Source organism: Pholis gunnellus (genome assembly GCF_910591455.1).
Source record: "Pholis gunnellus genome assembly, chromosome: 15".
Taxonomy (NCBI): domain Eukaryota; kingdom Metazoa; phylum Chordata; class Actinopteri; order Perciformes; family Pholidae; genus Pholis; species Pholis gunnellus.
The window spans coordinates 13,256,882-13,284,833 of record NC_136542.1 but is presented as its reverse complement, the minus strand read 5'-3'; the positions used below and the strand labels follow the sequence as shown (position 1 = coordinate 13,284,833).

The window sequence follows — 27,952 nt, the reverse complement described above, 5'->3', positions numbered from 1 at the left end:
TCAATAACCACCTTTAGCAGTCTGCAGCACAATGGCACTTTCAGTATGTCACTATAATGGTGGGGAAATAGCGGGATGAATGGACACTTTAGATTACAAATGTGTACATATTTTATGTTAAAAAACAATTTCAGTAATTTAAAAAGGTATCAAAAATGTTATCATCATTATCATCACATCAGGCTTCATAAATCCATGAAATGCGTATTTATTGGTGATAAGGTGGTTTTATGTTACTGCAGTAGCAAGTATGAGTTAAAACAGAAGGCATTGCTTTGTGAATCACATTTAATTGAGCATTTAAGGCTTTTGTTGAGCACTCTTGACAAAGCAGTTTAAATTAAATTGAATTTCACTTAAGTGAATCACACAGACACGGTCTTCACTCCGGCCAATGGGACAAGGCCCAGCACAGTGAATGTGACACCTGACTGTTTTGGAACGCTGCTTAAAAAAGCACAATGGTCACATTTTTCATCATGGCTAAATCTCATAACCGGTTTAGGATGACATTTACATTTTCCCTTGTGACATGAAAGTAATTTGCCCTTTTCAAATTACCCAATTTAATCTCATACTAATCCAGTGATATTGCCATAACATGAAACGCAAGTATGGTTGGAAGACAAAGCCTTCTATGGTAAAAGAGTTTGTGTTTGGTGGGCCTGGCGTTACCGCCTCCCCAACAGTCTGCTGGTCGGCCCTGACAACACACCGCCACAGTGCCAGGCTGTCATCGTGCCAGGCTCAGAGAGCAGCTGCCAGGCCAAACCAGCGGGCACTAATTCAGCCAGCCACAGGGAGCCCCCTCCATCCCTTCTTCTTCCAGGCCCTCCCTGTGGCTGCAACTACCTCCTCATTTGTGCATGCACACACACACCTTACTACACAATGGAGGCTTTAATTATGACAAACTCGCCAAAAGCTAATCTCCCATCTTTTTAATCAAAGACATTTGTAGCTGAGGGGGTTGCCAATATTCTAATAACCAGAATGGTGAATAAACATCTTTTTCCTTTGACCAACAGTGGCCTTTCTCAATCAAGCAAAGCCTGAAAATCTCTCAAAGCCACCGACGCAAGAAAATCTGGAGCACAGTTTTTGCTTGATGCGGTTGCAGAAGATTAATCATAACTACATGGACATTTTTTTATACGTCCAAAATTATATTTATGGCAATTTTAATACCTTCATTCATTTTAAAATATATATATATATTTTAAGAACTGTTGATAGTGGGCTTGCTTCATTAACGTCCATGCTTGTCATTGACCCATGTCCATGTTCATTGCACAAATCATTAACATCCCGGTCGTTTTGTAATATTCTCCCCTGAATGGCAGTGCAGTCCCTGAGCTGACTGTGACCAGTTACTCTGTGGTTGGTTAAGTGACGGCCGAAATGCTCAGAAGCATTCTGCTGCTCTTCTGATGCGATGAGGACTTTCTGTGGTATAATCCTGCTGGATCCTTTGCTTCTCCCTCCTGAGCTAAGTTTGTGGTTGAAAGTACAAACCTTTTCTCTACAAAGAGCAAGTGGAGTATTAGAGTATTCTGGAACACCTGCAACATGAATGGCTTCGATCGCATTCAGCATTAGAGCATGCCATCCAAACGTCTCTCTTCCTCCTTCTGAGTCCTTTCTAGTCTTATTGTACAACAAACGGGAGAAGGAATGGACTATCATCATAAAACGTAGGAAATACAACCTCTTATTAACAAGGCTAAAAATCTACGCCATGTTAGCGGCTCTTCTTTGAGCCTATACTGTTAACAGCATGCTCACACTGACAACTTGGCTAACATGCTGATGTTTACCCTGTACGCCATCTTAGTTTAGCGTGTTAGCATGCTAATTAGCACTACACACTAAGTACAGCTGAGGCTGAAGGGAGTTTTGCGTGTGTCTAACAACAAAATATTGAGCAAATTGGAACTTTTGACCTAACGATGGCGCAAGAGGAAAAGTTCGGGGTGTTGATTCACCCAATGGGGAACGTGAACGTCTGTCCTAAATGTCATGGCAATCCATCGAACAGTTGTTGAAATATTTCAGTCTGGTAAAAAGTGGAGGGCAAGCCGGCCGACCAACGTTGCCGACCACAGAGTCAAGCTGCCAGTGTGGCTAATAAAATGTTCAATAGTGTACTTATGCATGCACAGCGAGACCAGCTGAAGAATGCACTCTTAAGGCCCGCTGAAGGCCCGCTCTCTCTGCATCAAACACATTCTCTTCTGCACCCTCACCTGTCACTCCTCTATTTGAGCTGGCCTGTCCCAGCTGAAGGTCACAATAAGGCGGGTTCCTTTGGAGAGGCCCTTAAGGTCCCGATGCTCCACATGCTGCCTAAGTAAACATGGCGCAGCAGTTCATAAAGATGCATATTGTGTGCCTCCATCTGTGTATGCATGTGTTTGCATGAATGTGTGCATATTGAGGGGTCTTCCTGAGATGGGTTTCCTGGCTGCGGGGATACATACATGCCATTCGTAACGCTGGCTGAAATATTGATGCTGTGTTTTGTTCTCATTTTTAGCTGTACATGAGAGGCCACATGGACAGGTCAGCCTTTCTCACGTGAAATACTAATTCTTCCTTTGAATATCACCAGGGGAGAGTAAAAAAAAAGGGTCATTTTGTAATGTGAGAGAAAGAAAGAGGGAGAGCTGGTGGTTGGGGGGTGGGGGTTGAGCAGGACTCAACAATAGGTTTTTCCCAACAGATGGAAGATTGGCTGCATGATTATAGTTCAGTGTCACAGAGGAACCTGATATCTGATTGTATTCATCCCTGCTCAGGCACACAAAGGGATTACATGTGATTATATGAATAATGAAATTGAGATTATTGTGTTGACACGCTTCGAATTTGTTGTGCCACAGCACAGAACTGCTGAATACTGCCTTGTCTCTCTGTGCCGCATTGCTCAGGTAAGACGGACAGATCGAGTTCTTCCAACAAGCCAATCAATGAGGTCGCTTCTGGCCAAGTCTGCCTCCTAAAGCAACTCTCCTATGAAATGAGGCGAGTAATTAGCTGATAAATGTCCACGTGGACAGGACTCAATCATGAGTACAAATCTAAAAAGCTCACAAACAATCTCATTATTGACAGTCCAGTGGTCAAACAGTGTTCAGCATTAACAGAGAAATGCAGCGTGATCTGAATGTGCACTTAGTGAGCAAACTCAGCGATGAATTTTAATGACGTGCTTAGGAGTGCAAACCGGCTAACAACATGACAACCCTAACAAGGTACCATTTAAAAGGTAGTGGTGTTTGTAAATTATCCCTCCGCTCTTAATAATTAACAAAAGCCTATTAATTATGAACAAATCTGTAGCCTAACACTCGTCCAGCGGAGGGATGGTTGCCTAGGAGCTTCGACCCGTTCTGAATACCTTGTCGCTTTGGTGTTGTCGGTAACTGGAGCCCCTGCCGTACGATAGTAACATGGTGGAAAGTAAATAAGGCGATAGAGTAGGGAACACAATGCCTTTGTTTTGGGTGCTGTCAGAAGGGTGCCACAAGCCCTAGGTGATCAATAATGCAGTCTGGCACGTGTCCGGGTGGCTTTGTGGCCTATTGATATACCGCGTGGTTGAATACTGGTACAGAAACCAGAAATTAAACAAAATGTCTATACTTAACAGCAGTCCATAGGAAAACCTGTGTAATATTTTAAAGTGATAATCATTGTTTATGGGTTACCTATTTCCATTACACCTTGAGCAAACAGCAGGCCTCCAGGTTCCCACAGCTCAGTCAAAACAATAATTGGCCTTACACAGTCGAACCACCATTTTCGGATGCTAAATCAACACAGCTGGACATCCTAAAGTTTGTGTTTATGTCTGTGCACTACCTTTCCGACTTGAGTCTAAATATAGCTCGGCAGCATCCTGCTGTGATGCCGAAGGTGCAGTCATCTTTCCCCTCTGAAGGACACAACACTGTCTGAAGTTTGTGAGCAGGGGGAGTGGGGGAGGAAGCGGTGACTACTGTGTGACAAGCGCCCTGTTCCTTCCTCCCAGGCCTGAGAAACAGGAAGTGCTGCACATAAGGCATTATTGTGACGGAGAGGAAATGCAAGGTCCTCTAAAATAAGAGCCCCAATCTGGTTGTCAATGACAGGAGCTTGTCCTCCACAGAGACACCCCCACCCCCACACACACACAGCCCCCACCACAACTTCACTGTTGAGTGACGCAGATATATAAAACGAGCTCCCATTCTGTAGCCATGCAAAGACTTCTGTGTGTAATGAATCCTACAAATAAATACATACATAGCAAGTCAATAGTTATGTATCCATAAAAACAAAAAGACGTGGGAAGGTATTCAAGTTTTGGAAGATTTGAGTGCAGTAGCTCAAAGAGAACACCAAGAGAATCAGCTTTAAGATCATGTGTTGCACCTTTTGTTCCCTGCTGAACCCGCCCACATACAGATTGAGCAACAGCAGCATTTCAAAGGGTTAAAGGAGGCATATGGGTCGGATCCATCGTAGCTTGTGTTGAGCAGAGGCTGAGGAGGAGCCGGTTGCTAAGAGAGATGCAAGGCTTTGTGAAGGGCAGCCTCCCAGTTAATTAAAATCTTACTTTATCGGTTTCACGCTTTCAATTAGGAAACCCTGGAAAGAGCCCAAGCCTCTGCATGTAGATAACCATAGCAATAAGATGTGATTAATACCCCCCCCCCCCCCCTATTGGTGCTACAGCAATGCCCTGCTGTTGTGTCCATGCCTCATTTTGATCCCAGGCACCAACCTCTGATGATCCTGGCAAGAGAAGGTTGTGCAGTGCGGCCTCTCTGCAGCGTCTGCACGGCCCCACACGCAGCAAATTGAATGGATAAGATCTGCTTTTATAGAACATGGCAGGTGTTGGCCACCTGTGAACATGCACATCTGAACTGTGGCAATGACTGAGGCTGCAGAGAGTCAGTATCGCCGCTCAGCCTGTGCCAAGTCTAATGGTTTTCTTTGGTCATTTGTAATCAAAAGAAACGTCAGCTAGCAATGTTTTTGCTCAATTAACAGTAGATCCATCAATGTCAGCCGCTGTTTTTCACAATCAATTAACTGCAACACAGAAGCCAAGCTGTACTGGAGATAAATCACGCTAGGTTTAGCACATTATGGTTTAATGGGCATGTGGTGTTGTGTTACATTGTGAGTTAAGAAACAATCAATAATCACTCAGTAAAAGCTAAATTGAGAAGGATTTAGAGGCAAAACGCAGATGAAATAAAAGAAGAGACAGAGACATGTTTTGTCACAAACAATACAAATATATTTGAGTGAACTGGCATACAACGTCCAAACATTAATCTTTTTTTCTCTAAAGATTTTTCACCACCTGGTATTAAACAAACCTCTGCACAAAACACAATATTTACTGCCATCTACTGGAGACTTTTGGTGCTAAACAATGAAACAGCTGTCATCCGCAATCCATGTCCTTTTATGGCTGTATAACACTTCCTTTAATATCTGAAAGACCTAAAAGACTGAAGGAGAGAAGATGAGATGGATGGTGTTGATGTAGAACGGTCTCCTGCCGGCAGGTCAGTAGCACTGGGGCCAGGCTGGGGCATCACTTCTTGTGCAGGTGCATGGCTGTGGCCAGAAGGAGCCGTCCCCATCCTCCCGGGAGGCATTACGTCCCCCATGCTCTCGCTGCGGCTCTGCTCTTGTGATATTTGGAGAAGGAAGCCTCTTCCGAAGGCACTTAGGGCCGGGATAGACGATCGCTCTTTCCCAAAGGGCCTTCCTCTACCCGTTGTGTCCGTCGGTACCTCTGTGTGCCCTCTGCCTGCACCTAGAGACGGGGGACTGTTAACACACAGTTGTTTCCCGAGGTCTGATGCGTTGGCAGGGACTGGAGGCTGATCTGCTGAGTCAGGGGAGGCACGGACATCCACGGACAACACAGTGTTGGCTCTTGGAGGGCTCGTAGGTGACTTGGGAGGGAGAGGGTCCACTTGTGAGGGCGATTCCACAGTCGCGTGTTGCTGGCCGATCTCCTCTGCTGCAGGCAAAGTCTGGGAGGGAGACCGAGTCCGGGGGTGGAAGCGATCCAGCAGACCTTGTTCTGTGACAGGGTAGCGGTCGGCAGCCCACTCCTGCCGCTCACAACGCATTTGCTCCAGCTGCCTGAGCTCTCTGGGCAACTCTAACGCACTCTCCTGAGGATGCAAACAGGAAGATTGTTTGTAGACCGATATATGTGCTTTAAGGATCACGTCGCTATTTTTTCAAAGTCTGTCTTGGGACAGTAAACACTTGAATCAGTTCTTGGGGTTGTCGCTATTGTTCCTTCTGTCTATTGTGGCTGTAAAGAGATCACTTTCTAACACAACTTCAATGTAAGAGATGGTAGGCCTCATTGAATCAGCTGAAGGTAATGTCAGGCTTAGGCAATAAAAGCATATCAAATGGATATCTATCATAGTTAGTTTTTAACTCGAAATTCCGTACTTTCCCTTTATCACAGGTCAGCCAAAAAAACACTTTCATGGGAAGATATAAAATGTCTAAAAACATATTTGAACTCATAATGAGGGCTGTAGATTTGATCCTCCATCACTTGCACTGGAATCACACCAGGAATGGACGATACATTTTACATTACCCACCATGCTGACGTGCTGTAATTCATCAGGTTCATAGAAGCTGCTGTTGAGGTACGAGTCCACCAGGGCCATGTAGTCGATCATAAGAGTATCCAGCAGCACCAGTCTGAGAGGCTGAAGGTGGATCCCTGACAGAGCCATCACCTTCAGCAGGGGTACAGGACAGGGCCGCTTGTACCACAACTCCTTTTCTTCCTGTGAAGACACACACCAGTGATTCCAGCGCATACGGATGCAACTGTACAGCAAATAACGCCATCTCGGATGAGACTACGTCCTGTACCTTGGTGAGCAGTGACTTCATCTGAAGGGATAGGAGTTGAGAGGAGGGCACCTTCAGATGGAGACTAACCACCTCCTGCAGAGTACTGACTCTGTCGGGCAGTAGACCTCCCGTCTTAGAGTAGAAGCACATGACATCTGCCACCTAAGCACACGTAGAAAGAAAAGTGATAGGAATAATTAAAGCTCAACTAAACACACATGACTGAAAGTTAGCCACCCGAAAATACTGCACACGTACCTGCGTGTCAAAGACGTTGGTGAGCTTTATTCCAAACTGAGCCATCAGACATCCAGCTATGGCTCTGCAGTCATGAATGACCTGAACAATATGTACAACACAGATGTTTTGGTAATCATCATCACAGTGACTGAGCAGTATTTCTAGCCCGTCTACAATGCTAACCTTCAGTATGTGCTTATTCTCCAGGATCATGGAGAGACCGTTCTTAAAGGCCCCAGCTCCAAGTAACAGGATATCAAAGAGGTAAACCTTGTTTTTAGTGGCAATCTAGAATGAACGCAGACCAGTTTAGGTTATTTTCTTCTTTTGTCATTGTTGTGATGAAGGAAAAAGAAAGGAGCGAAGGACAAGAAGGAAGGACTCAATAAGGCAGAATGCTGAACTTCTCACCTGCAGCCAACACAGTCTCCCATGCTTAAATACCTCGACTCCATCAGCTCCCACACCGATCACATGCTGCTTCTTGATGTGCATCACCTGATGAATGGGATCTCAAAACATTATCAAGAGTTTTTAAGAGAGCGGGTCTCAGTTAGGACACGTCTCCCTTAGGACACGTCTCCCTCATTATATACTGTCCACGCAGATTTGTATACTGAAAAATATGTAATTCAAGTGATTTATTCAAAAGTAAAGGAAAGTATAAAAATCTACTTGCAGCAGGCCAGAACTTCTCATGAAACTCATCGATGACTACAAAGTTGACAAAGTCCTGTTCATCTTCATCACCATCTATGAAAAAGGAACCGCTCAATTATTTCCATTTGGAAGACATGAATTTGAAGATGCATGTATGCTGAATATTAAGTTTGAGTATTAAGAAAATACACCAAATTTCTATCATACCCACCCAATGTGATTGTCTTCCTGTATGGCTGAAACTTTTCCACATTCAAATGCTCTTCAAGTCTGTGGTCATGAATATTTCTGTGCAACACATTGCATACATATATATATATATATATATTATATTATATTATGTCAGCTGTCACAATAATGACATCATCGTTGTTGATCACTTACCCACTGCCAGTGTTTGCTTCATTGGTAAATTCCACTGTTCATAAAATCAGACAAAAACGCCAAGTCAGACGTCAAGACTTTTAATTAAAATATTTTAAACTTTTGAAAGAATTAATTAAAGTCCAGCATCACATTCAGATATCACGTGTCATGAGTGAACTCACCATTTAGGATCTCATGACCGAAGAATATTTTAGAACCAGGAACTTTAGAGCCGTTACTGCCGTGAACAACTGAAACAATACGCAAAAGGTAACGTTACTTCAGAAAGCCGACGAATAGTAACGTGTCGTCAATGTTGGAACGCTAATAACAACAAAATACAAGGTCGAGATTTTTCTAACCGTCCGTCAAAATCAGCGTTTTGTTGAGATTGATTCGTTGGACGACGCCAAAGTACGATGAAGTCTTCAGGGTCAGTTTGACGCGTTTCCCCTTGAGGATACTCAGGAACTGGACGTCGTCCACGGCCATTTTGAAGTTCTGTTAGTCATGAGATGTTTGAAGCGATAAAGAAACAGTACAGCTGCTAGTTTAAACACATCAGGTTGTCGAGGCAACTACTAGCTAGGCCAACAACTTGTCCTTTCACTTAACGTTAGCTAGCTACTCGTCAGAGGGCTGACGTTACATCCACGAGACGCTTTTCAACAGTAGTTGTTGTTGTTGTTGTTGTTGTTGTTGTGTTCTTCTTCTTCTTCAAGTTTTAAGGCGGGTTTCAACCGTTACGTATAAGGTCAATGTTGCGTTCAAGAGCTTCTCGTTAACATCACCATTGACTTCCTCCTTCCTAGCTCACCAAAGACATAATATATATTATTTATATATATTAAGTATTATTTATTTTTCCAATGACTAGAAAAAACGCAAGAGAAGGTTTATATGCTGTTTAATACATTTTGTTTGACAGAAGGTTGCTGCTCAGATCTGATTCTGTATAGTCTGTGGTGGTGCAGGAGCAGGCAATACTCGATAACCACCAGAATTCTGGATTCACCCAATTGGTCGGTAACTCTAAAATATTAGCGTCCACTAGGGGGCGGTCACAGCCAAACTCTTGAGCTACTCGTTAGTCTCAGGTCTTTCACTCTTCTGACTTCTGAGTTAGTGTCCTAGAAATCTGACAATTTTCCATCTGCAGCCATACATTTTCATCCACATTACAAAGTATGTGCATATGACCATTTTTCATTTTGTCTGTGTTGGACTATACAGCATGTTACATCCTTAGAGAGGTACACTTTGGCCCAAAATGTTGAATATATTCTAATAAGATCTTAATAATTTCTCCACCCCCAAAAAAATCTATTTTAACTTGCACCCTAAAGACATAAATCACCATGCAGCTGGCTGCAGCAGCGACTGGCTGCCTACTAATTGGCCACGGTGCATATTTTGCAGCAATTTCTGACCACAAGGATGATGTCTGATTGTCTTTAAATGACCCGGTGTGCAGAATGTGATATCTTACCTTTACAATAGAAAATGCAAATAAAGAGAAACATTTGAAGTTGATGTGTGCAAATTATTTGGAAATGAAAGCAAACATTATGAGACCAATAATAACATACATGAAAACAACAACAAAAAAACACTGTTCACCACTTATTCAGAGATTATAACTTTCTAAGAAATATTTTAATTTCTAACTTGACATGGGGTCATTCAGCGTACATGTTCTTAAGCAGATGAAGAAATATGGTCCACCCAAATGTATGATGTCAGAAGCAGTGCTGCAAGTGAGATGGGAAACAAAGAGTAATGTCACTCATTCCTTGAGAAATCATTCAAAATGTGTCAATTGTTATATATTTGTATTTCATTTCTGTCACCAGTACCGGGCTCAATGTAATGAGATAAAACTGAGATCAGATTTAGATTTGCCACATGAGGGCAGGCTTAAGGCCTCACTGACTGGTCTGATAACAGCACTGACTCAGAAAAGGGTGCAGACGAGCTATCTTATCAGCGGTAGCCAGCTGTTAATACACAAGTTCTCATGACTTCAGTCTGCCTGAGGAAACTCATGAGCTCAAACTACTGCTAGTCTGTGGACAGCACACAGGGAGGCACCTCATCAAAGGGAGGACACTCGGGGGTGCAGGAGGCACAGAGCTGTCTCAGATTTAATCACAGACTGTGTGCACCTATTATTCTTTGCTATGGAGTGTGTTGCTCCGCCTGAGCACTGTTAATTTCAAGTGAAAAAGGGCAAACGCAAAGCTCCATAGCTAATTTAACAGCGTTCCTTTTTGCTTGATGTTTTATGGTGAAAAGAAAAGAAGAAGCTGTTATTGGTTGCATTTCCAATCATATCCTATACAGGTTTTCACATTATCTATTGCAGCACAGTGCCAACTCTGGTGTGTTTGCACGTGATTTCCTATTTGAGAAAATATGCCTAAACACACCAGATTTCTGTCATCGTAATAACTAAATGTTCTGAATAATCACTTGTTCAGTCCCTTAAATCAATCTTTTAATTGCCCGTAGGTGTCAATTTAGCTATAGCATGTCAACAGACTTACTGTGTTATTCATTGGCATAATGTCTACAACCCTTCTCACAGAGCTCTGTTCTCCACCCGGGTTAAGTGTGATAAGACTCTTCTTAAAGCAGTTGAAAGGCTTCAGGAAACCTCGTCCCTGGACCACCTACTACAGTTTGGTACAATACATTTATCCCCCATATAAGCCTCCATGGAACCTACAACCACTGTTATCTTTAGAGGAAGGTCCACCCTTTTCCTGTTCTGCAGTCTGAACAAACAAAACAGGTTTTAGTAAACTACAAGAGAGACTTTCCTAAATGTATTCATGTCCCCAAAGAGACACGGACTCTGGTTTTGTGTGATTCTGTAAGGATTTATTTTTTTATGAATATAATGTTATGTTGGACAGCAGACTGAAATCTATGATCCAATTTTATTACAGTTTCAAACGAGTGAGACGACAGAAAAAACAAATGTTTTAACTCCATTTAATTTCTCCTGCTCTTCCCCTAAACAGACACCAACGACCAAACTAACTCTTAAATCAAAGTTGTAAAATAAAGAAGACGCTACACACACAGAAACCCGCTCTGTGAGAGTGACAAGCCCGGCACCACGGCCGCCCACTCACAGACGAGCTGGGTGACTTAATTGTGTAACGTCCATTGACGAGTCAGCACAATGCTGCTGAGACCGCGGAGGCGCACTGAGCCGAGCAGAGCAATGAAATGCTCCCATCGAGGCGAACACAGATGGACAGCCTAGTTCAGCCGCTCGTCGCCCAGTACCTCGCCATGGGGTGTCAATCAAAAGAAAACAACCAAAACGAAAGTATAACGTCGGACGAAAAGGGAAAGGACGATGCGTAAGTCAGATCATATTTTTTTGGAGCGGAGTTTCTTGTGTACAGTTTTGACGAAAATGTGCGCACTTATTCAGCAATAACTTCATTGTTTCAATTATCAGAGTTGTGCTAGTGACCGTTCTTAGTGCTTAATAAACAGGCTTTTTAAAAATTATTTGTGCCTAAACGGTGCCAAAACGGAGCGTGAACAGCTAACTTTAGGCTACCCAATTACTTTACGCACAGGTTCTTTAATCTAAACTGTTGTTATTTTCTGACCTGCTGCACTTAAAATACATGTTTCGAACAAATTCCTTCTTGTTTACTGGTCATTCAACTGGTTAAACTGGATGTCCGCAATCAACCGGTATTTCCCTAAGTTAAAAGGAAGGAAATGAGAACAATGAAGAGCTAAATTCCAGTGGGGTTCTTAAATTCGAACAATGGCTCCGATTTTTTTGTGACAATTACACAGATCGTTTCATGTGTCATCGTCTGTGGTCTCATGAGATTAAGGCTTGAAACACGTGTACGAATAGACTTTCATTGCAGCGAGCCCTCCTGTCCCCTCCTCCCCCTCACTCTTCTTGTGTTGGTGTTTCTCAAGGAGAGTGTCTCCAGGATGCAGCTCCAAGTCTAGAGTTTCTCCTCCAGGCCGCCCTCACAGGTTCCACAAACCCAGCACGGCCCAAACCACCCCTGGGAAATCCATGATGTCCCTGGGTCCCCTCACCAAAGGGGGGAGCTGGGAGGACATCATCCAGGCCTGTCTGCAGTGCTTTGGTGAGTTAAAGCTGATCTGCCATTTCACCAGTGTTGGGTTTTAATTGGTGGAATAATGCAGTGAGGTGTACAGCATGAGGATTGAGCACTGGTGTGTGTGTGTGTGTGGTCTGTGTTTGTGTAACACTGAAGCCGTTTTTTCTAAGTTTGACTTTTCTGCAGTACTCGTTTCTGTTATTGAGAAACAAGAAGATAAAAAGCCTGAGTGCATGAGTGATCACGTACTGTTGTTGTTTCCCAGAAGTCTCTGTTTTTCCCACCTTTTTTTCTTGGCATTTGGCCACAAACCTCCAACAAGTTTGAGCAAGCCACTAAAGAAATGGAGTAGGCATTTGAATTTCAGACAGTTGAATTTGTTTTTGTTTAATGTAGGGTTTTGATGTTTTGAAGATGAAATCCGTCCGATGCTTGCCAGTCAGATTTAGTTTTTTTCTGCTTCTAGTGAAAACATTGAGGAAAACAGTATTTTATTACGTTTATCATAATTTCTTATGTCACTGTATTTGTCAATGAATGTATCAGTATCAATATTTTACTGTATGCTAGATATATAGTTTTTGTCTATGAAAAAGAGCAGCAGTGATTAAGTGGGCTGTGACTGGATCAATCAAGCAATGATCATTGGCCTCATCAAGTTGTCAGGAGTGCTCCCAGAGTTATGGTGATTGTGTCTCTGCAGAGACAAGCTTTCAAATTGCCGTTGCCTGGTTACACAAATGGAGCAAGTCGCAATGGAGAGGCGTTACAATAGGCTGCACATAAAATGACATCCCATAAGTACGTTTATCTGTGGAGAGGTAAAAGCGGGCAGTAATGACAGCCTGTTGCTCATTTCAGATTGACGAAGGGAACTGAATTAATCAGAAGAGGACGCGTAAAGGAACCCTGTAGTGCAGTATCATAGCATGCGCTGAACACTTGCTGAAAGAAATGTCAAAATGCGAGATCCGCACGCACATGCTCAAGATAGTATCTCACCGAGAACAGTGTGTTTTGAATGGGGTTTTCCTTGAACAGCTTCTCCTGATAAAATGGAACATAGTCCTGCTCCTCCTGGCCCACATGATAGGCGAACCCCTAAGGTCCGCTAGTCCTGCCACCTTTTCAAATGTGAGAGTGCACGTAAGAGCTATTTGAAGGATTACCTGATGGCAGCTTCAAGCCTGGCTGAGCGGAAAGGTCAGCTCCCCTAACAGTGGTCCTCAGATGCTGACCAGCCTTTGAAATGCAGAGCACTGTGAGGTGTGGATCAATAGCTGTTGACATCATCACTCTCTCTCTCTCAACCACACTGCACGCTCTGAACATGCCCAATGTCAAGCTAATTCATATATATATATACACATATTACATTACATTTCATTTTACATTTCATTTGTATTTATTGAGGTTTTCTTTTTATTAGATATTTATAAAATATGTAAGACATCAAACAATATGATTCTTACAGTGAGAACGTTTTTGTTGGCCGTATAGAGAGCACTCAACCTCTAAAGCAGTGGCTCCCTTGTCAGATGAACTCCTCCATCAACTCCCCCTATCATGTTCCAAATGTGTTCATTTGAAGTGATTTTACATTGGATAGCATTGAACCGTTACTGATATAAAAGTAGACGTAAAATCAATTTGCATTCATACTACTACAACTTAGAGTAGCAGAAGCTGGACAATTCAAGTGTTTTATCATTACCTCTAGCTAACTACTTCAGAATCAGAGTGAGGTTCATTGCCAAGTAGGTTATTTGCTTACATGTAATCTGCCTTAGTGTTTGGTTCATACAATAAACATATTAAGAGGAAATAAAACATACAGAATACTGCAAAGGTCAAGAACATAAATAGAAAATAGAAAAATTACAATAAAAATACAGGAAAATTACTATAAATAATACTATAACAAATAGGTACAATATAACTCTAGTATGTACAGTGTAACTGTAATATGTACAATATCATTTTTTTCCGAATAAGAGAGCTGTACAGTTTTGTGCAGGATTTGCAAAAACATTGATCACGGGATGTGCAAAAGTTGAATGTATAGGGATAATAGTCTAAGATGAGCGTCAACGTAACCCAGATGTCAGATGTCTATGGAGTAGACATCAACCATTTGTCCATTTCTTTTATCTATATTGTCCATTACTTTAGGCTAACTATTTCAACTGTTTATCCATTACTTTTAGCTATATATATATTATATACATCACTTTTAGCTTACTTCCTTGCTTGCCTGCTAACTAGTTTTCCCACTCTCTTCTTTATATCGACGTATTTTTAAAGTTGAATCATGAAATTCTATTTGAATTAGTCAAACTACTCCACGATCTTTCGATGTACCTTCAACTGCAGAGATACTCCCTGTGGTACAAGTAGCGGTTACAGGGAATCCCTGCTCCAAAGTTTAAATTCAAACAAAGTCCATACATTTACTCTGGGTCCTGATCATTGTGGAGATGTTTGTTCAGAGTACAGAGACATAATCATCATCCTGCATCTGATTTGTAATCCTCTGAAACAAAGGGATCATCCAGCCTGAAAGGCTCTGTCAAAACAAGGAAAAGCGACATGCAGGTTTGGAGCGGCTGATGAATGTCTAAGATAACCTTAAAAGTGAGCCAGGCGCTGCGTGCCCCTGGGCTGTGTTTACCACCATACAGTATCACACGTTTCCAGTGTAGCGGGCGGCAGCTTTCCTAATTTTCCAGTCAGGAACAGACAGTAGAGAGGGGATTTCCTCCTGCAATTAACCCTGCACAGGGAGGGTTAGCGGTTGGAAAGTTGTGAAAAAGGGATGGAGCAAGTGTTTACTTGATGGAGAGTCATGACTTCCTGTTGTGCATTTGCCATAGCTCTGACTTTGGCTGATTCACACCTGATACCTGTTGCCAGAGTTTGAAGTAAAATATGAGTGTGAGTTGATCACAAATGTCAAGAAGAAGAAGTGGGTATTGCTTTCTCTATGTCTTAACGGCATCAAAGCGTTAGTACTTTACCAGCCATGTTATTTGAATTGCTAGGCATTGTTTCACTCTTCTTCTCTTTTACTCTCTTTTTGACTTGGCTGGTGAGGAAATTGATATTAACTGGCTTTGACTGGTAGAGGCTGGGTGTTACAAACAGAAACACACCCCATGCAGGATATGAGGGCTAGATTAGTCAGCTGCAGCTGGAGTGGTGAGTTGCTTACAGATAACAAAGATTAGAAAACATGTTGCCATGGCGTCCGAGGTATTTCCAAGGTGATATGGTTTAAAAGTGGGTCCACAGATTCCCTGATGTCCTTGATAGTGTCACAATACTGGTGAAGCTTAAAGGGAAACAGTTCTCAGCTTGAGAACTCACACATTTTCAGCACAATGTTTTCATTCTTTACAGATTGTCGAAGGGAGATGTGAACAGCCTAAAATGTTCCGTGACATACACAGAATATTTTTTAAGATGCAATTAAAAGCTCTTCTTCTTTGTGTCCATCGCTAATTCACTGCATGTAGCGTTGGTTTGAAGATAAGTGGTTTGTTGCTACGCTTAAGTGGTCAGGAAAAATGTGTTTTCGGCAATTAAAGGTCAGACCTGGCGTTGTGATGTTATGTAATATTTTGTACACATGTAGGCTCATTTTTTTTTTTAAGTGGTCAACAAGAATGTTTCTCACTCCATGGGTCTCAAGATGTCAGCTGTAGCCTATAGCATCAGACAACCGAGATAAGAAAAGGTGGTCTGGCCACAATGGGAGGAAGTGAGATATACACAAGGAAAACGGAAGTGAAAAAGGTAGTGAGACTAGCAAGCCGCAGAGGTTCACACAATCAGAGGAAAAGGCAAATCTTCATAAATGGGGTCCGTGCTGGACACTATGACAAAATGTGTTACAGTGTATGCTTCAGTTGGTGTTTTAGCAGGTTAACCTAACCCTCTGTTGTCAATGATGGGAATATCTATGTCATGGTTTTCACAGGTAACACTTGAGGCTTATTCAGAGTCATAGGACCATAATTAAGAGATATGTAAACAAAGGAATACTCCAGAATAATCTATGAAGCACCTCATTCATAGACATTGGTATATTTGCAAAGAGTGGTCCATCCATCATCACATTTCATCCAGAACATATTAAATGAAGGATCAGGCTGTGATATTCTATATTTTCGTATGAAAGTATATATTTGTGACATAGGAAGTATTGGCAAAGAGAATGAATGAAGTGATGGCTGCAAAGTAAAGTGAAACATGTGATGTGTGATACCACCTAAACAACGGAAACCTTCTATCACCTCTGATGCAAGTTTTATTTTAAGGGTGCATTTTGTCTTGCAGACTCGGATGGTGGTGTGTGTGGAAGCAGCCATCTGGTGAACATCACCCTGACCATGCACCGTATCCACATCTCCTCCTGTGATCTGCTGGACAAACTCACCACTCTATATCCTTCAACAGTCCCAACATTAAGCTGTAACCGCTATCTCAACACAGACAGATGATCTCAAACAATGCACTGGCCAATTTTGAGCACCAAATGCAACTCGGGATCAGAACACTGGCTCTGTTGTGTGCTGCTTTCCTTTGGTTGTCAACAGCAACTGGCAATCAAGCTTGTACTTGGCTAACGACAGCCTGTAGCTGTCAGTGTAAAATGTGATAGGCAAGTGGCAGCTCATGTTTACTCCTGCTGTCAGTAGCTGTAGACCTTTTACATCTCTGTCCGTGTAAACTCCCTTCACTCTGGGCCCTGTATCCCATGCATTCAATAACAGGGAGTCGATTACCATCACGTGTTGGGTCTCTTTCAAAATGTTTGATTCTGTCTCTTTCGTTTTCCCGACTTCACACCTTGAAAACAAAAAATGAAAAAGAAGCATGTTTTTGTTTTTTTGTTCGCCATGTGACTTGAGTGAAGGGCTTGTAATCTAGGCTTCCATTCAGGAAACAGCAGTGGCATCACTAAGCCTCTCAGAGGAGCCTACTGGCCCCGGTGAGCAGCTTCTGGGTTTCAGGTGTTAATTACCTTTGCCTCTTTCACATTCAGGTCCTCTTCAACTATATATAAACACAGACCCTCTATTGCTTAAAGAGGCCCCCGTTCACACAAACCGACGTCAGAGCATGCAACGCAGAATGCCCCTCTGCTATTTTTAACCCTCTCGTTCTGAGCCAAAGACCCAAAAGGATACATCAAATACATTCAGTGTGTGGGGAAGGATGTGGGGAAGAGACACAGGGGCCATTAACAGCCTTCATCACAGTCTGGCCTTGGGATTGCGTGGGCAGATCTTCTGCTCCCATGACGCAATTAGCCTTTTTATATGACTCACTTCAAGCTGATTTCTGCCAATTGAGAGCTTTAGTGTCAGTCTATATAGAAGAGCTGCTTAGTATAATAAGGAAATGTAATTGTGTGTGTACTGTATGTAAATTGTTAGGACAGTGTTTTTGTGGTCAACGTGTGCAAATCGGAAGCCAGAGCGACCATGTCAAATAATAATATTCTGATGGGCTTTGATAAAAACATTGTCAGAGTGCGACCACTAAACAATGCACATTAGTCAACGGCTGCTCCAAAGTATATGAGGCATTTGATTGTGTGTTCTCTTTGTACATTTTGTTATTCACTTACTTCTGTATGCCAGAATGATTCATTCAGTGATGCTCATCAGAGTTTTGCTTCATGCAGTCGCCTCCTCCCACATTACCAAATGCCACTTCTGTTCGCCTTTTGCTTTAGTTGCTGTAGTTTTTATTAATGAGTTGTTTGTACGAAAGGCACCCTGCAGCTAAAATACACATATGTTCATTGTTTACTCAAAACTCACCTGTCTTGTACAATTTCAATGATTTACCGACAAACAATTTTCACCGAAACAAAAGTGTTGTAAAGCCTGAACCGCTGCTGACACCTGATGTGAATCCCAGCTTCAACTTTCAGACAATAAAACCAATCTTTACCGAGGTTGCTAATCACAAAAAGTCAAAATCAGCTCCTTCACCAAAGCCCTTACATTCAAAATAGCGCTGGACAACGAGCAGCCAACAGAGTGCCAGAGGATATGCTACCTCATCAGGTCAGTTTAACACAACGACGCATTGTACGAGTCTAATTTTAATTGTATGTTCTGCATCGGTCTCATGGCATCATCTCTGACCTGCAGGCATTGGATCCAGGAATTCTGGATGATGTTCCGGTTGCACCACAGCTTGTCAGACAGCCTGGACCAGTTTCGGGAGCTGATCAGAGAGCAGGGACAGGAGCATCTTTGCTCTCTCCTCGAGACCAAATGGATGTAAGTGTTAATCTCTGACCAGCTGGCAACTGAGACATTAGGCCTAAACGACACTCAGTGGTTTGTTCAGTCACGATCCACAATACAGACTTCGAACTGTGAACAGTAAAACTTTGAGGTTTCTTATGTGGCATGTAGCTTTCACACGGTTTGACATCACGTGCACATGTGTCTTCTATCTGCCGCACTTCACCACTTGGCTACTTGGGCTGCAGCTAACAATCATCCGTTAATCTGTCTATGTCCATTAATATTATCTATATCTCTATGTATATAGCTATAGATATACATAGATAGATACTGTATATATTGATTGTTGAAATAAAATGTTGAATTTTAAAATTAAAACTGTACAATTTATGGCTGCACAGTTATGTCCAAAATGTGTATATAATTCAGCATATTGGTAACTTTGGAAGTGTTTGCATCTTGACTAGATAAAATTCCCGAGCACATTAACACAAGTCTGTATTGATAGACACAACAATGTTTAAAGCTGTTAAACTGCTGATCGTAAATGTTGATGTGTTATGCTGGATGGTGTGTTCTAGAAATGAACGGGACTGGTCGTGGAAGGCCAGCCAGAAGATCAAAGCTAACAGCAGTAAAAAAAGGAAAGTCTCTCTTCTTTTTGATCACCTGGAGCCCATTGAGCTGGCTGAGCATCTCACCTTCCTGGAATTCAAGTCCTTCTGCAGGATATCAGTGAGTAGACACACTAAAACACTATTCGAGTGCATGTGGTTCATCATTTGCACGCTGATGATTTGTTTATTTGACATGCATCTCTGTGAACTGAAAACCAGAAGGTATTTCCTCTCGACGGGAAATGCCTTCCAGTTTCCGTTCAGCCGTTTATGCTCCTCTCTCTGTCAGTTTGTAGACTTTCAGAATTACATTAGAAGCTGCTGCATGAAGGACATCCCCGTGATGGAGCGTTCCATCGCCCTGTGTAATGGTATCTCCCAGTGGGTTCAGCTGATGGTGCTGAGCAGGCCGACAGCTCAGCTGAGAGCTGAGGTCTTCACCAAGTTTATCCACGTGGCAAAGGTAGTGGTTTAATCAACCCCTCACTACTACTCTTGCACTTTCTGTTCCTGGTTTAGCAGGAAAATGTACTTCTATTTGACACATTTCCTCTTTGCTTGCATCTACGTGCTATTGTTCATGCACTTCATCCAACTAATGACAGCCTCTTTTTATACTCTGAACAGCACTATAGATGCTACATAATTGGCAGTTGCATAATGCGTATTCACAAAGAGTCGGTAATGATTTTCAACAGCTCTGCTGCAGGCTTTTAGCGTATCCTAAGATTTTCCCAATAGAAAATTACTAACTGAATGCAAGCTAATGGAGTCGTCAAGTGGAACACACTTAGACATAGAGGAGGATGTGGAAGTGGAAAAGACAGAAATGACTCTTGAGTGTAAACCTTGCTTCTAAAACTACTCCAATGTGAAGCTGTCTGTGGCCTGCAGAGAAGCAATGCGCTGACAAGGGAGCAGTTAGGCAGGCTTGTACTCTGGAGGACCTTTTGCACTGTTACACTAATGCACCAGTCTGCTGCTGCTCACTGCTGTCAACCTCAAACCCATGGGTGTGGAAACGAATTTCACACCATAATGCTCCAGTGACAGCACAAATTTAGAGAACTGAAAAGAGAGGGAAAAGCACTTCCAAAAAAGAGTGAGATATCAGAGAATCCAACAATGCAAGTGGATTATGTAACTGCAGTGTTGTGAATTATATAACCAGGGCTACCTGGACAAGTTTAATTGTGCGTGTTTATGTGTGTGTGTGCGGATGGACTGATTTGTGTGCTTTTTTTGTGTGCGTCCACTAGAATCTACATCTCATGCACAATTACAACACACTAATGGCAGTGGTGGGAGGGCTTTGTCACAGCTCGATATCAAGACTGAAGGACACCACCTCACATGTACCCAACGAGGTCACCAAGGTAAATGACACCTACCACCATAAGATCCCGTTCATATTTTAGAGCCAAAGCATTCTTACAAAAGAAAATCTCTTCCCTCCCCAGGTACTGAACGAGATGACAGACCTGCTGTCCTCTTGCAGAAACTATGACAACTATAGACAAGCTTACAACAAGTGTACAGGCTTTAAAATCCCTATTCTGGGCGTTCACCTCAAAGATCTGATTTCGGTTAACGAGGCCATGTCAGACTATGTGGAGGACAACAAGGTGAATGTCCAGAAGCTCCAGGCACTCTACAGCCACATTAATGAACTGATCCAGCTCCAGCAAATCCATCCGAGGCTGGATGCGAACAAGGACCTGGTCCATCTGTTGACGGTAGTGCACCCTTTAATGCACCTTTACATTTTGATTATTTTCAAATTGTTATGCAGCTTGATGTGATTCACTAAATTGAACGCAAGCACAGATGCAAATGAGCGCCTTACAGCATGTGGATTGTCCGCGCTTGTGTGGGTGTGATGAGAGTCTATGATCTATGAGTGTGTGGGTGACGAACTGAGTGTGAATGAGAGAGAGAGTTCAGATTGCTATATTGTTGTGCCATCTGTGTGCGGTGCTGTAATCGTACTTGAACCACAGAATGCCCATGAAGAGATAATGGTTACTCTGTGACCGAACATTGCCCTCATCAAAACATGTTTCAAGGATAAAAATCTAGATCTACAGAGAGCTCTTACTCTTTCTGTGTACCTCTCATGTGCCGTCATGTGTTCTCTCATTCCCTACAGCTGTCCTTGGACCTTTACTACACTGAGGATGAGATCTATGAACTGTCTTACACCAGGGAACCCAAGAGCTGTAAATCACTTGTGAGTGATAGAAGCAGACAGTTAACAACTGTTTACCAGCCACAATGAAAAGCTTGCCACCACTTTCGATTGTATGCTAAATATGAAGCTACCGGTTAGCTGAGCTCAAAGACTGGAAACGGGGAAGCAGCTAGTCTGTCAACTAGCATGAAGTAAAAAATGTATATTAAAACAAAAGGCTGAGAAATGCTTTAAAGAATAGTTTTACAATTTGGGGAGTACAGCTATTCTCTTTCTTTTTGACAGATAGAAAAGATTGCTACCACTCTTATGTCTGTATGCTAAATATGAAGCAGCAGCCAGCAGCTAGTTAGCTTAGCTTAGCTTAAAGACTGGAAACAGGGGAAAATGGCTTGTCTGGTTCTGTCCAAAGGTGACAAAATCGAATTACCAGCACCTCTAATGCTCACCAATTAACATGGATCATCTCCTATGTGTATTCTGTACAAAATCTAAGTGTAAATCTGTTTTCCCATTGTCCATTCTTTATGCAAAGCTAAGCTTACCGGCTGCTGGCTACAGCTATATATTTACAAACATGAGAGCGCTATCAATATGCTCATTTGACTCTCTGTAAGAAAGCAAATTATTTCCTAAAATGACGAAATACATAAATGTCCTTCAAAGCATTACTCACCTTTTTTCAAAGACTAGTTCGGCAGCATTGCCTCTGCTTCTGAAGGACATTCATAGATTTAGTGGAACAGAATGGCTCAGATAATATTTTGCATGTTTATCTGCGTGCTCAGGCTTGTTTTTTTAATGACTAATTCATTTTCTATCAGCCAGCCACCCCCTCTAGACCTCCAATGGTTGTGGACTGGGCACCAGGAGTGGCTCCCAAACCCGATCCCCGAACCATCAGCAAACATGTGCAGAGAATGGTGGATGTAAGTACTTCCCTTTTCAAGTGTAGCTACTCAGCAATGCTGTTAATCAATTATTTTAACTATTCTTCTGGATGCTGCCATTTTGACAGCCTGCTTTCGCAGCTATTGTGCACTAATAGTCAAGCAACAATGGTGTTTGCCTCTTGTCTTTCACAGTCCGTGTTTAAGAACTACGATCACGACGAGAACGGCTTCATCTCTCAAGAGGAATTTGAGAAAATTGCAGCTAGCTTTCCGTTTTCCTTCTGTGTCATGGACAAAGAGAAGTGAGCTTGTCTGACAGGTCACGCGCACACACACGCTCTGAGCTCATTTATCACTTCAGAGGAAAGGAAGAAAAAGTGGTATTTGTAGTGATGAGTGTAGCAACAGGAAATAAAAAAATAGCTGCAGAACTTGCCACAACACCCACAACTAAATAATCACTGTTTTATTTCTCATGCTCGTCCAGTATAACATGTGATCCCTCATTTAGACCTAAACATAAAAACCACCATAGTTGATGGTTATATTTTCACATTACACAATGACAAAGTGGTTTAGTGTGTAGCAGAGGAGGGTGCAGACAAATAAACTAGGTCGGACATTACCAAACATTAAGATATGAAGTTAAGATACTATTCCCATATATACTGCTCATTTACAGTTCAGTTTCATTTGTTATAAGTTATACTGTGTATGTGTTGTGGTTGTCCAGGGAAGGCCTCATCAGCAGACAGGAGATCACAGCCTATTTCATGCGGGCAAGTGTCATCTGCTCCAAACTGGGTCTCGGCTTTGTCCACAACTTCCAGGAGACCACTTACATGAAACCAACCTTTTGTGACAACTGCTCAGGATTTGTAAGTCACCACAAAAACTCAATGTATGATGAAATAATGAAACTGCTCAACTATTATGTCAGGGCAACAAAAGAAAAAGACTTTTACAATATGTAATCTTGTTTTTAGTTTTGCTTTTGCTACAGTGATGTGAAAACGGTCTTCATATTCTTCTTCACAGTTGTGGGGTGTCATCAAGCAAGGCTACAGATGCAAAGGTGATTATTATTATATCTTTGGCCCAAAGAAAAGTCAGTCAGTATCATGTTTAAAAATAAGGTGCACACATTGTCTTGTGGGGAGCAGGTTAGTGAATAGCGAAGCTATCTTAAGACGGTGTAGTGTGGTTTTCTATGTTGCACACAGCTAGATGAGCCTTGCAGCACATGAAAAAAAAAGAGATCTGCAGCCAGAACCACAGTTTTTCCCCCTCCCCCGTCCCTCAATAGATCTGAGAGCTATTTGTTTTGCCTGACGGTAAGCATGCAAAAGTCTGAGAGTTGCATTTGCAGAAAAGATGGTGTTCAAAGAAAAGTCAGTCGAAGTCAGTTTGTAGATGTTAGACTAACGCTAGTTCCTGTTCTGACATGTTGTGCATTCTTTGGCTCAGACTGTGGGATGAACTGCCACAGGCTGTGCAAGGACCAGGTGGCCTTTGAGTGCAAGAAGAACGCCAAAGTGACCAACGCTATCGACAGTCCGACACCGAGCTCCACCCCTGTCACCACGGGCACCTCAGAGGGTGGGTTTGGGTGATTTGGGTTCATTATCTGCATAAACAGTCACATTAATACACACAGTATCAACAAATACAATCATTTTACAAAAGTTCCCACAGATGTAGACTCTCACCTGAACTATGAAGACAATAACATGCATGTAACATGGCAGCGATCAGTAAGTCCCTGAGACAGGTGCCATCTGGTGGCAGAGACTTTTTAAGGCACATGTTCGTCAACAAAGTATGTTTTTTTCCTGTATTGGTAATCGGTATTGCCCGACACACTGTACAGGAAACAATAAAAGTCAGAATTGACATTGATTTCACTTCAGTTTGCTGCAGCTTGAAGAAAACAATTCTTGAGCACAGGGTCTACTGTCAGGGTGGTTTCCCTCCAGCTGGCATTAGGGAACCGTTTCATTTACAGTAATACTGAAGCTACCCACATGCAATGAGAAAGCTACTACATTCAGAACAGAAGAAGAGCTTTCGATTTTACTGAGGGAGGATTGACACATCAAGACACTTGGTTAAAAACGTGGGGGCTATATTAACACAGCCCCTCTTCAAATGAGTCTTTGTGACGTGCTATTCTGGCATATGGTTTGTTTGGCTTGTTTTTCAGTGCATACTGAATTGAGTCATTTTGTTTTGTGGCCCCTGATTAATTAAATCGTATGAGCTTGTTCTCCTTAAATACATGATTTTGAAAAAAAAGTCAAGTCAGGTATGTCATGACAACAATCTGCATTTTCCATTTGTCTCACTTAAAATAATTACTGATAATGACCCCGTCAACACCTAACACTAACAACATAAAAAATCTTTGCAATACAAAAATGATTCTGTCTGTATATATAATATTTTAGTCATTAGTTATTAGTAATATTCTTTACTGTTATATTACGTATTTACATATTTATACTTCTTGTTTTAATCTTGTTTTATTACTATGTCTCTTGTTTGCACTATCCACTATGTTGCTGTAATCCTGTAAATCTACCCAATGCGCGACTAATAATGGATTATCTTATTTTATCCAGGTTTAGAAGAATGTCCTTTCCCCTACCCGCCAGATGACAGCAAAGACTGGAGCCCAGACTCCCCAGTCGCCTCCTATTCGAGGCCTCGGTGGGTCAATAGTGCCACCCAGACAGAGGGACTCCAACTGTCCTCAGCAGACCCCGAGGCCAGCTGCCTTGAGCCTTCTCTGCTGGTCCCAACAACACCCCTCCTCACCTCATGTCCCAGCCCGGTGCCCCAGAGAAAACAGCGACACTGTGCCAAGTGGGAAAACAGAGCGTCTGTTGCGCAAAAGCCTACAGAGCCAGATGAGGAGAACAAACCCACCTATGAATCTCTGGAATCAGTGAGTGTCCAGACCAAGTTTCATTGTTCCTCCTAAACAAAAGGCACAGTACTTAAATGCACCACAGTTACTATGCATGATACAAATCTTCTGTGTCTTAAGCAGGACAACCTGAGGCTCCAGAAAGACAACGGGACACTACGTAGGAAGCTGAAGGAGGCAGAGCGGGAGGTGGAGATACTAAAGACACTGCTCAAGAGGCATGCTCTCCACCCTGTGGAGGAGGACTCCTCCTCCTAGACACACACTTACACTGGACCTCCTCTAGGGAGACTGCTGCTGCCCCCCTATGGCAGCATGTATATATCTGGATCCAATGAGTTATTGGTCATGAACAGAGCAAATATTTTACCAGTCTGACCCAATCAATGTGGCGTGAAGTAAGATATAATGCGCATAGCTAGTCAAGGTGTTTTAATGCTAATGGAATACAGTCAAACAAAAAAGCCAATCATTATGTCACCGATAACGAGGTTAAGAACCTTTTTGAGGAGTAACGTTTTTTTGGAACTAGCTACAGTACATAGTGCCAAAAATACAGTAACAATACTGTGGTGTTATATTTAAAGAAGTTTCAAGTGAGCAGAAGGAGCCCTTCTACTGTATTGTGCAGTTTGAAGAAGAATGAAAATTGTTGCAATGAGCATTACTCACTTTTTTTAGTGAACCATTAGGAGCTGGAACGGAGTTCCCTATGTTGAAGGTAAACATAGAAACAAATATTGAATAAAGGAGTGTGCAGTATTTAAGAGTGAAAATAGGGCAACATGTGTTTGATCAGTTCTTGATCAATAATAAGACTAGATATTTATGTTAAACATAAAATGGAAATAAGAGGAAAACAAGACGTTTATGATTTGTGATTATCACAGGTGCAACATTATTATTATTATTAATATTAAACACGAGTGCCCACTGATTATAGCAGCAGAATGAAGTTTGGAGGCATCAGATGTACAGAACTTTTGTTGCTCTGCATCGTTGTCCCTGTTCATATCAATGCACACGATGTTGTCAGTGCTTCTGTTAATATTTATTGTTTCAAACACTACACAGGTCATGTAGGGAGTAACAGAAATGAACATTCTGTACAGCATGCTGGTACTTTCAGTGAATTATTTATGCTTGTGTGTGTTACTTGGCATCATATTGATTGACATTTATTTTCATTGTGCAGCCATGTCACCTTATTGTTGTGTGGCCCGTTGTGAGTGTTGTACTGTGAGTCAAGCTACATGTGTTTGTAATGTGTGTAATGTACTGTAAATACTAAGTATACACAGTGCCATCTTAATTAAGTCAAGGCTCATCCTTTCTCTCAGTATTGTTCTCTTATTGTGATAATAAATACTGTATTCTATATAAAATCATTGCTTGTGTTACTCAGTTTGACCACTGGGGGCCACTAAAGCCTCATACTATTTTCTCAGGCTATTTATTGAGTTTTATTGAGTTTTCAGACTCTCTGGGACTTGTTCTATAAATGTTGCTCTCTAATCTGTGTTCTACATTAGACACTTTTAGCAAATTAAATAGCAAAAAAAGGGATAATTTGCTCCACTTACCCAATTAAAAAAAAAAACATTTTGTAAGATTAAAGATGAGGAAAGCAGAGTTTCATAAGAAGAAAGTTCAGAGATATATTTAAGAATCATCATCAGTTAATTGTTCTGTATAATGTTATTAAATGGTGGACTGATGAATTTACAAGGCATGAACCTGTGTCCCCCTGTTGTTTGGAGACTGTGTGAATCTTCCCTGTCCCTTAAGCATTGCTGCTGGTAATGAGTCCAGCTCCACACACACACACACACACACACACACACACACAATGCTGGCCCGTAGATAATGAGAGGGCAACTTTCAGCTAATCTTTCAGCTTTCTTGAGGCAAAACAGCACACAGCAGGTAGTTCACACCAGTGCTGTGATTCAGTATGTGCATTTCTTTGGTGTTAATTCATCCTCGGCTAAAGAAAGCCATTTGACTCAAATTATATTGTGCTTCTTTATTTCTTGCAGCTATAATGACTTGTTGCCTTGCATCGACTTGGCAGGGAGCAGAGACCCGGATCGTCTCTGAGGCATAGCAGCAGCTCCCAAACCAAGCCTTGGTGACAGCTAATTTACTTCTATTTGAATGTGACACCCCGGTGAAAGGGAGTAACACCCCAAGTCTACCAGGCTCCGTGCACGCTAATGCTGAATAATTTCCAATATCATGGCTGGCTGAGAGAAAGTGACAGTGAGACCATGTGTTAAACTCGAGGGACGATGCACCAGCAAAGGCTGCTTTTTATCCATCAGGGCTACAAAACAAGCTTGAAATAAGGAATGTATGTACCCTGACATGTTAAAGCAGTCACCATGAAGATAAATATATCAGTCTGAAATCCATTTACAAGCCCAACACAGAATGTAAACAAAATAAATTGTGGTGCATTAATTAAAGCCCGATGCAAGTTGCAAAACACATGTAGGCTAACTGATATTGTGCATAGCTTAGCTCTCCATACATTGAGAGCAAACTATGACAGAGTCTGCCTCATTACAGTGTGCAGACGGAGATGATTTATCTCCCAGACATCGGTGTACCTGGGGGAATTGGGCCATTGTGAGATACCCATAAGTTAACTGAATCTGCTAAGTCTAATGAACACACTCCGAAACTAATTAGGGAAGGTTGTGGAACATCCCATTATGTCCCCCTGATAGCAGAGTGTGGGACACGGGGAACACAATGAGAACACAACACATT

General features: G+C 42.1%; 2 protein-coding genes across 4 annotated transcripts; one reads left to right on the top strand and one right to left on the bottom strand.

Annotated features, from left to right (window-relative positions):
* Positions 1-5,486: 5,486 nt before the first annotated feature.
* Positions 5,487-8,658, bottom strand: exd1 (exonuclease 3'-5' domain containing 1; the record flags this gene model as incomplete). The annotated part of the gene is made up of 10 exons (XM_079174705.1): positions 5,487-6,188; positions 6,639-6,830; positions 6,919-7,062; positions 7,159-7,239; positions 7,324-7,428; positions 7,552-7,638; positions 7,820-7,893; positions 8,012-8,088; positions 8,330-8,417; positions 8,529-8,658. 10 exons carry the CDS (start codon positions 8,656-8,658, stop codon positions 5,487-5,489), a joined length of 1,680 nt encoding a protein of 559 aa, XP_079030831.1.
* A 2,715-nt stretch (positions 8,659-11,373) lies between these two features.
* On the top strand, positions 11,374-26,773 carry LOC306706923 (RAS guanyl-releasing protein 1-like). 3 transcript variants are annotated; one of them, XM_079174166.1, is made up of 17 exons: positions 11,374-11,540; positions 12,127-12,302; positions 16,617-16,724; positions 18,298-18,358; positions 18,446-18,577; positions 19,129-19,282; positions 19,454-19,627; positions 20,424-20,540; positions 20,625-20,900; positions 21,314-21,394; positions 22,180-22,284; positions 22,441-22,550; positions 22,982-23,126; positions 23,287-23,323; positions 23,716-23,847; positions 24,870-25,195; positions 25,301-26,773. In XM_079174166.1, exons 1-17 carry the CDS (start codon positions 11,404-11,406, stop codon positions 25,433-25,435), a joined length of 2,406 nt encoding a protein of 801 aa, XP_079030292.1. In that variant the 5' UTR covers positions 11,374-11,403; the 3' UTR covers positions 25,436-26,773. The 3 variants fall into 3 exon arrangements, with proteins under 3 accessions (XP_079030292.1, XP_079030291.1, XP_079030293.1); XM_079174165.1 differs by having other exon boundaries at positions 25,298-26,773; XM_079174167.1 differs by lacking the exons at positions 11,374-11,540; positions 12,127-12,302; positions 16,617-16,724; positions 18,298-18,358 and having other exon boundaries at positions 18,374-18,577; positions 25,298-26,772.
* Positions 26,774-27,952: the final 1,179 nt, after the last annotated feature.